Source organism: Benincasa hispida, chromosome 1 (assembly GCF_027475165.1).
Source record: "Benincasa hispida cultivar pf3 chromosome 1, pf3_genome.v1.1, whole genome shotgun sequence".
Lineage (NCBI taxonomy): Eukaryota > Viridiplantae > Streptophyta > Magnoliopsida > Cucurbitales > Cucurbitaceae > Benincasa > Benincasa hispida.
In genome coordinates, this window is record NC_143478.1 from 28248643 (window position 1) to 28258385 (window position 9743).

The 9743-nt window shown below is 38.0% G+C and overlaps 1 protein-coding gene and 1 non-coding gene across 2 annotated transcripts; one reads left to right on the forward strand and one right to left on the reverse strand.

The window, feature by feature from the left end:
• Positions 1–5437: 5437 nt before the first annotated feature.
• On the forward strand, positions 5438–5544 carry LOC120070470 (small nucleolar RNA R71). Its single transcript, XR_005479965.2, has one exon. It is a non-coding gene; the product is annotated as a small nucleolar RNA R71 (small nucleolar RNA).
• Positions 5545–7842: 2298 nt separating this feature from the next.
• LOC150038361 (uncharacterized) lies at positions 7843–8229 on the reverse strand. The gene has a single exon (XM_090312850.1). The coding sequence runs from the start codon at positions 8227–8229 to the stop codon at positions 7843–7845; it is 387 nt and encodes a 128-aa protein (XP_090168976.1).
• Between the last annotated feature and the right edge of the window lie 1514 nt (positions 8230–9743).

Genomic DNA, 9743 nt, shown 5'->3' on the forward strand with positions numbered 1-9743 from the left:
GTTATATATTATTTTTCCTTCTCTCTGTTTTTTTTTTTGTTTGAAAATCTGAAAATAACAAGGCTGAAAATAGAACCCCTCCCCCCCCAAATTTAACACGAAGCAATGTCCTCATTGCTTAAGACAAAATAATTCATACGATGGACTCATAAAATTTTGTAAAAATAGTTTTGAAGTAAAGCTGGTAAACCACTAAATTTTAGAAATGTTTTGTAAATCGATTATCCTGAAATTAATTTGACGCTAGTTCATGCGATAAGAAAAGGAGCATATACTTAATCATTCAAGTCATAATGGGCAAAGGATGAATGCGGCGACCAAATAAAGTAATAAAAAATTCAGGATTGAGCCAAACGAGAGAGAATGCGATAGTAGAATTCAGCAATATTAAATTAAAAGTGAGAATAAAATGAGGCAAGGAAGGACACAACCCCCAAATTTAATTTTTTTGCCTACATCATTTTGATCGCATCCTTTCCTGTATGGGCTGATTTTGTAATTTTGATGGGCTGATTGAATCGATCACATGTTTTAAACCCATCGCAATAGTTTATTGCGATCAGAATGATAAAATCAAAAAGATTAAAAGTACAAAAGAAAGAGTTGATAATCATAAAAAGTAGTAAATATGAAAAGAGTAAAATAGATTCTTGAAAGAAAAAACAAAAAAGATACTAAAAAAGAATATACTTCATCCTTGATGAATGTATGTCGCTTATCATCGCAGGGACTGAGTGTTTCTCTTTATTTTGGCTTACCCAAGTAAATGGAGGTTTTCTCACGTTGGAAATCTCCTTCATGATACATCTTTACTCTTTGTCCATTCATTTTAAATGCGTTGGTCCCATCTTCGTTAGTAAATTACACCGCTCCATGCGGGAATACTTCCTTGATTATGAAAGGCCCGGACCAACGCTACTTCAGTTTTCCAGGAAAGAGACGCAGCCTAGAGTTGAACAGTAATACCCTTTGACCTGCCTCGAGGTTTTTCTCGCAAAGACGCTTATCATGCCATCGCTTGGTGCATTCTTTGTAATTTTTGGAATTCTCATACGCATGTAATCTCCACTCATCCAGTTCTAGTAGCTGAAGTTTTCTCTTTTCTTTTGAAGCCTTAAGATCAAAGTTAAGTTTCTGAACTGCCCACATCGCCTTATATTCCAGTTCCAAAGACAGATGACAAGCCTTTCCAAATACCAACGCATATGGTGACATGCCTATGGGTGTCTTATAAGCAGTCCGATATGACCACAAAGTATCGTCCAGTTTTATGGCCCAATCCTTTCGTGATGGGTTCACCACCTTCTCTAATATTGACTTGATTTCCCTGTTAGAAACCTCTGCTTGCTCGTTTGTTTAGGGGTGATATGTGGTGGCGATCTTATGATGGACATTATATTTGTTCAACAATTTACTAACAATGCGATTCACAAAGTGGGTTCCTTCGTCACTTATTATGGCACGTGGGGTGCTAAAATGAGTGAAGATGTTTTTCTACAAGAACTTAGAGACTATTGTCGCATCGTTTGAAACACATGAAACAACTTCAATCCATTTGGAAACATAGTCGACAGCCAATAGAATGTATTTATGGCCATTTGACGATGGAAATGGTCCCATGAAATCTATACCCCAGACGTCGAATAGCTCCACCCCTAATATGATGTTCATTGGCATCGCATTTTTTCTGAAATGCTTCCAGTGCGTTGGCACTTATTGCATTTCATAGAGTATTCTCGTGCATCCTTAAACAGAGTGGGCCACTAATACCCATATTGCAAAACTTTTGTTGTTGTGCGCTGTCCACCGAAATGCCCTCCATAGGGTGATTCATGACATTAAAACGGTATGCAATGGAAAGCAGTTTTTGGAACACAGAGTCTCAATATCTAGTATGGTCCTCTTTTGTAGAGATTTAGATCGTCCCAGTAGTAAAATTTGCATTCATGAATGAGCCTCTTCTTTTGATGGGATGTGTAGTTTCCAAGGAATTGTTTGTAGACCAAGAAGTTGACAATATCTATATACTAGGGTAGTTCTTCAATCTTAAGCAATTGCTTATCAGGAAATGAGGCATTCACCTCCGATAGATGCGATCCACTTCAGGATTCTCTAACCGCGATAAATGATCAGTGACCTGGTTTTTTGTTCCCTTTCAGTCGATTATTTCCATATTAAATTCTTGCAGTAAAAGAACCCATCAGATTAGTCTAGGCTTCGCATCTTTTTTGGTCATCAAATATCTTATCGCCGAGTGGTCTATATGGACTATCACTTTTGATCCCAACAATTAAGGTCTGAATTTTTCAATCGCAAAAATTACCGCTAAAAGTTCCTTCTCGGTGGTGGTGTAATTCACCTGCGTGGGGTTTAATGTTCTGCTAGCATATACAATGGGGGTGTAACATTGTCTTTACTTTTTGTGCCAAGACTACCCCCATCGCATATCCGCTGGCATCGCACATCAGTTCGAATGGCTTTGCCCAATCGGGTGCGATCAGAATTGACGCGTGTAGTCAAAGCGTCCTTTAATGTTTTGAATACAGTGAGGTTGTGTGAATCAAAATCAAAAGGTCTATCAGTTTCCAACAACGCATTCAAAGGTCGAGCTATTTTGGAGAAGTCCTTCACAAACCTTTTGTAAAACCCCGCGTGCCCTAAGAAACTCCTTAAAGCTTTCACATTCGTTAGAGGTGGAAGTATTTCTATATCTTTAATTTTTTCTTTATCCACCTCTAACCCATTCTATGAAACCTTATGCCCAAGCACAATTCCTTCTTGACCATAAAATGGCACTTTTCCTAGTTCAACACCAAATTAGTTTCTTCACATCTTTTCAGTATTCTCTCCAAGTTTTGCAGAAAGATTTCATATGTTTGCCCATAGATTGAGAAATCATTCATAAAGATTTCAACTGAGTCTCCAAGGTACTCAAGAAGATTGCCATCATAAACGTACTGGTAGCATTGCATAGTACAAAAGGCATGCGACGAAAGGTGAACGTTCCATATGGACATGTGAACGTGGTCTTTTCTTGATCCTTTGGTGCGATCATAATTTGGTTATAGCCTACGTATCCATCAAGGAAGCAAAAATAGTCATTTCTTGCTAATCGGTCGAGCGTTTGATTAATGAAAGGTAAGGGAAAATGATCTTTCTTTGTTGCCACATTGAGTTTCCTATAGTCCATACAAATTCGCCAATCTGTGACAGTCCTCATGGGGATCAACTCGTTGTTTGCGTTAGGAACTACTGTCATCCCACCCTTTTTGGGAACACACTGTACGGGGCTGACCCATGTGCTATTTGCGATAGGGTAGATAATGTCGACATCTAACCATTTGATGATTTATTTTTTAACAACCTCTTTCATCACAGGGTTCAGTCTGCGTTGAGGTTCTATCGAGCCCTTCTGGTTTTCTTCCAGCCGAATTTGATGCATGCAATACGTCGAGCTAATACCTCTGATGTCTGTGAACGTTTATCTGATTGCTCTAATATATTTCTTTAGAACACTGAGCAGTGCAGTTTCTTTTTCTTCAGGTAACGCATAGGATATGATGACTGGTAAGGTTTCATTCTGTCTGAGAAATACGTACTTCAAGTGGGTTGGTAAAGTTTTTAGTTCCAGTGTAGGTGGTTGCTCTAAAGAGGGCTTCTGTGCTTTTCTTTCTTCATCCAAATTCAACATTTCTTCATTCTTCAATACCTCTGTTATCATATGGAAAGTCTCTATGGATGCTGTCGTATCATCTCTTTCTATATTTTCTTCCTCGGACTCCCAATCTTCAACGCAAGTGTGTTCATCATCGGAATATGATAACCCTTCCTCACCAGGGAACTTCATTACCTCGATAATATTGAACCTGAGCTTCTTTCCGTTGATGCTCATTGTGATTTCTCCCTTGTGCACATCTATTTGAGCACGACCAGTAGACAAGAATGGTTGTCCCAATATGATTGGAGCATCTTTATCTGCCTCATAATCTAAGATAATGAAGTCTGTAGGTAGAATGAATCTGTCTATTGTTACCAAGACATCCTTTAATTTCCCTTCAGAGTGCACCAAGGATCTTTCGGCGAGTTGAAGAGTCACCATTGTGGGTGTTAGTTGTCCTACATTCAATCTTTTGAAGATTGAAAGGAGCATTAAGTTTATGCTTTCCCCAAGATCGCATAATGCTTGACCAATATAGATTCCTCCTATTGAGCAGGGTATTGTGAAACTGCCTGGGTCGTGCATCTTTGGTGGGATTATAGTAGTGGATTCTTGTGTCAATGCCACCATGGAGAATCTTCCCATGGTTCTCTTCTTCGAGACAATGTCCTTAAAAAATTTGGCATACACCGGCATCTGCTTTATCGCTTCTATGAATGGAATATTGATGTGTAATTATTTCAATATTTCCAGGAAGCGATTATACTAGCCTCCATCGTTATGTTTCTTTTTCAATCTTTGAGGAAATGGAGGTAGTTGTACTTTCAATGTTTCATGGTCTAGACACTTAGAGGTGATCGCATCTTCTGTTTCCATAGTTTCAGACTTCTTTGACTCAGTCTGCAATAGAGGTTTCTTTGATTCAATCGCAGGTTACTCCTTTGACTCGCTCTTGCTAGGCTTCTTTCTGACTTCTATCGTCACCTTTCCACTTCTTAAGGTGACTGCTTGGCAGTGTTCTTTCCCAATATTTCCTGGATTGTGTGGAAGCTCAATTGAGCTAGGCAATGTCCCTTGGGGTCTGTTCTAGCTCTCCCGCAATTTTTCCTATTTGAATTTCCAAATTGTGGATGGATGTAGCTTGGTTTTGAAGGACTGTTTCATTCTTTTCGATGTATTGCTTCAAAAAGTTTTCTAGGGATGATGGGGATAGTGTTTGAGAGCTGCTAGCTGCTTGTTGTTGTTGTCCATTAGTTCTCTGGAAAAACCCTGACGGTCTCTCTCTCTGAGCCGCAGGCTGACTGTCTTGTTGTTGGTTATTCTTCCAAGAAAAGTTAGGGTGATTTCCATACCCCGGGTTGTAAGTGTTTGAAAAAGGATTGTTTTTGACAAAGTAAACTGATTGAGGATTTCGTGGACATTCCTCAAAAGAATGCGATTTTCACATACAACAAAGCTGGTGCTTGTTTGCTCTATCGCATTGACTTGCCATTTCGAGTTCTTAAATTGTTTATTGCGATGCCTTGCAACAAGTTTATCATCGCATTCATCTGATTTTGTAATGATGCGATGACACCATTACTCACATTACCTTTTCTGGGCTTTGTTCTTTGGTCGCTTTCTTACCAATCTTCGTGGTTTTCCGAGATGCGATCAAGAATATTATTTCCTTCATCATATGTTTTGTCCAGCAGACCTCCTGTTGCTGCCGCATTGGTAGCTGTCTGTGATGCAGAATTGAGTCCATGATAGAAAATCTCCATTTGGAGGCAATCTAACAATCCATTGTGTGGGCAGTCGCATACTAGTCTCTTGAATCTCACCCATGCATCACTAAGCGATTCATCTTCTTCTTGTTCAAAATTGGTGATCAATTTCCTTCTTCTGGCATTCTTTATGGGAGGGAAATACTTCTTCATAAACTTCTCCACAACTTGCTCCCATGACGTTATCTCTCCTGGTTCGAGAGAGTAAAACCATTTTCTTGCTTTATCGCATAGTGAAAATGGAAATAACGTGAGTCGAACCTCTTCTAAGAAAATATTAGAGAACACAAATGTGTTGCAAATTTCAATGAAGCTTTATAGATGGGCGTGCAGATCTTCACCACGCCATCCTCCGAACTGTCTTACTGTTTGTATCATTTATAACATTACTGGCTTCATCTCGAACCTTGATCCATCCAATGTTGGTCTCATGATTCCTGGGGAGAGATCATACAAGTTTGGTGATGCATAGTCCCGGATGGGTCTATTACGATCATTTGCCAGTAGGATAGGATTTGCCATTATGTTGTTTTCATTTGCTATTCGTTCCTCAGGTTGTTTAGCCATTCTGTGAACTCTTCCTTGTTGTTTACGTTTGTTTCTCTGTCTTTTGTGAAAAGTTCTTTCGATCTCTGGGTCGTACTTGAGCTTAGGAGTATGTCCTTCACTCATACGACGCTTGCTTCTTCCTTCACAGATGGAATGGCAATACAACAAAGGTCGAAAGCTGCAAAGATCAAAGAGGTTTGATGTTAGCGCAATCTATACTGTAATCCCTGACAATGGCGCCAAAACCTTGAGATGTTGATTTATCATGCAATGTAGGGATGTGTGGATGCAATGATCATACAAGTTTTCCTAACAAAGCCCACGTATAAGCCTTCTTAGGGTCTTGATAAATCTAGGGTCGAACGCAGGGATTACTAAATGGAAAATCTAAGGTCAAACGCAGGGATGTTTCTAGCAGTCTCTCGACCTCTCCAAAAATTAATTTCTTTTCAAGAATTCCCTTCCCTTGACTTCGCCTCACCTCTTTGCCCTTACTTTTAGGTTGGTAGCATTGGGTATTTATAGATTTCAAGGTGAAGCAATTCTTCTCACTAATGATTGCATGGATGGGCAGCATTAATTTCCATACTTTGTTGCGTCGTCTGAAAGTCACCAAAAATTCAATGTATTTGCAACGGTATGGTCTTTAATAGCTGTTAACTATATTTCAGAATTGAGCGTTATCAGCTTTACGTCCCATCATGTTTTATTATGTTGTTCGCCTTTATGCAAGCTATTTAAGCGATCGTTTTTTAGGTACTTCTTGGATCGTAAAATCAAATGTGCCATCGCATTGTATCCTTGGATCGCAATTTCAGACGTGCCATCACATTGTACTTGCACAGAATAACGCAATTTAACTGCTTTTATGTGATGAGCATTAGCGATTGCAATTTCTTTTAGTTTGGCGCATTCAATCATAATATTGCGTATTTGAACATCGCTTTCTCCCATTGTTTTAATAATTTGAGCTTTAATAACTTGTTTTTCTACCGGTTATCAATGTTCTACCAAATAGACCTAGAAATCTTAAACTTTCTATACTTTGATCCAATCGAAGTATTTCAGTTTTATTTTACCTGACAAATTTTGTACACTCTAAAAGTTTCAAGTGTTGTAAACTTATTACTTTAAATAAGTACTTGCCTTCATAGATTTCTAGCCGTTTAAAATATCTAAATATTTGCATATGACTTTTAACTAGGTTGGTTCTTAATAGAAGTTGCTATGCAATAGAGCAAACATAACTTTCGCTAATGAACATTTCATTTACAAAAATATATGTAATTTGTTCTTTACAATAAGATAAGCTAACTCTTATTACAAAAGCTAAAAAAATTAGCAATATCTCCCACTGGTCAATCTGAGGATAGCTAGCAATCTTCAGGAACTAGTTTGCCTGTTTTGCTTTCTCTGCTCATTTCTCAGCAGGTACTGAGGGCAGTTCCTCTTCCAGTACCCTTCCTCATTGGAGTGGAAACACTTTCCTTTGTTTACAATGTTAGTCTTGCCTTTTCTCCCAGTAGTTTTCTTCTTCCATTTCCTTTTGCTCTACTTAAATGGAATACTCTTACTCTGTGAATAGAATGCAACATCAAGCTTTTTGGAGGACGTTCCTCTCTTCTCAGCGGTAGTAACATATACTTCTGGTTCCAGACCTTTAGCTCTCATCATAGTCTGGTAAGCCTGCAGCTCATTCAGAAGAGTAGTTAAGCTGTATTCAATTTTATTCATAAGCACGCCCGTGCAAAACTATAGAAAACTATTCAGTAGAGATTCTAAAATAAAATCGACTTGGCTTCTCTCGTCAACGATAGCCCCATTTACTTCCGCCACATTGAAATGGCCATCATGTCCAGGACATTTTCTCTAAACAGAGGCCCCATCTTTCATGTGGCATTTATAAACGTACTTAATAGCATAATGCCTAAGGGAGAAGGACGATTGTCCGAACATCCCATGTAGAGATTCCATAATCTTTTTGGCAATACCTATATCAACATGTTTCTTCGCCAAAACATCAGATATGCTGGCGAGGATATAGGCACGGGCTTTGTCATTCGCCCTGATCCATCTATTGTACGCATCCCGAACAGTTCGATTTGCGTTAGAGCTTAGAATGGGAGGACAATCCTCTGTTAAGACGAACCGTAAATTGTCTATCACCAGTATAGTATTCATATTTGATTTCCAAGTTGCATAATTATCCTCAATCAGTTTATCAGATGCCAACAATTGTACTAGTGCACTTTTCATTCTGAAAAATATAAACTAATTTTATAAGTGAATTGCTTTTAAACCCAATAAAGTTTTAGCAAAGTAATAATATACCCAAGATTATTTTTGGAACAATACTACAGCAAGACATTCTTGACTAAACATTATCTCTAGAATAACTCATATTTCGATAGTCATTTAGCTACCATTTTTGGTAAAAAAAAATTACTAACTCTTTAGTAATTCTGCAAGTGTAACCTTCTATTTTTAGACCTCAGAAGTCCAATCCCAACAATACTCCCGAAGTTGGAAAGTCATAACTGAAACTGACTTTAGAAATCTATCCATTTTTGGAGTTTTAGTTGTTCCAAATCCTATGTTAAAAACCCTCCGAGGGGACAGCCGTTGTTAAATGACTAGCGAGGCCGACTTAAATACGACAAGCAGAGCAACATAGGAATCTCACGGTTCAAACCAACAGAAGAGACCCTAGGATATGTTGACACATATCTTTCACACACTTACTATGAACTACTTCCCCCATTCACTTTGATCTTGATCTATGACGAACACTTTCCGAATGGAGGTCACTCCAGAGTGACACAAAGTGTTGCACGGATCTCACGTTGGGAATTATATAGGGATGTAAGAATTGAAATCAATATATCGTATATTTGATTTTCCATTGAACAACTTCCCCTTATTCACCATGATCAATTCACACAAAAACTTTTCGAATGGAGGTCACTCCTAGGGTGACACGAAGGGCCGCATGAACCTTTTGGTGTGAACATCTTGAGAACGTGAAAATTTTAAAATCAAAACATCATATTTGATTTTAAAGTGAACAACTTCCCTCATTCACCAAAATCTCAATTCATGTAAACACTTTCTGGATAGAAGTCACTGCCAGGGTGACACAAAGTGCCACATGAGTTTCGATTGTGAACTCTTAGGAACGTGAGAGCTAGAAATAATCATATCATATATGTTTATTAATCTCCCACTGAAGCATTCTAACATATCATATACGTTATTTGATTTTCACTGAAGTGTTCTAATAGCATATCATATATGTTATTAAACTCCCACTAAAGTGTTGAATTAATTCAAGCCAGCAAAGGACTAAGGTAGGGGACGAGAAAGGTAAAGAGTTTAAATGGGGTATATGTTTCTTAGGTTTGTTTTGGGTAATTAAACAACCTAAGTTTAAGTGTTTATCTAAGTATAACATTTATAATTGTATTTAACTTTCGATGTCTAAGTGATAAACTAGTTTTAAAACCTCACATCGTTCACGTATTGCTCATAAAAACCGATTAACAACACTCAATAATTCGACCATAATCCCTAGGTAGGAGGTATTTCGTAGACCGTCAAGTTAAATACCCCTAGACTTCGACAAGATTATATACCGGTTGAGTTTGTAACCCGAGTTTTACAAGTTTAACGACCTATTTTAACTATTAAAATGAGCAGTTAACTTACATGATCATGCAGATGTTCTTTGTTATGGATTTTAAATGTCTAATCCAATTTTATAACAGCTTACA

Bases quoted from the DNA above. Each gene is read 5' to 3' on its own strand.
- LOC150038361 (XM_090312850.1), bottom strand. From the start codon at position 8,229: ATGAAAAGTGCACTAGTACAATTGTTGGCATCTGATAAACTGATTGAG.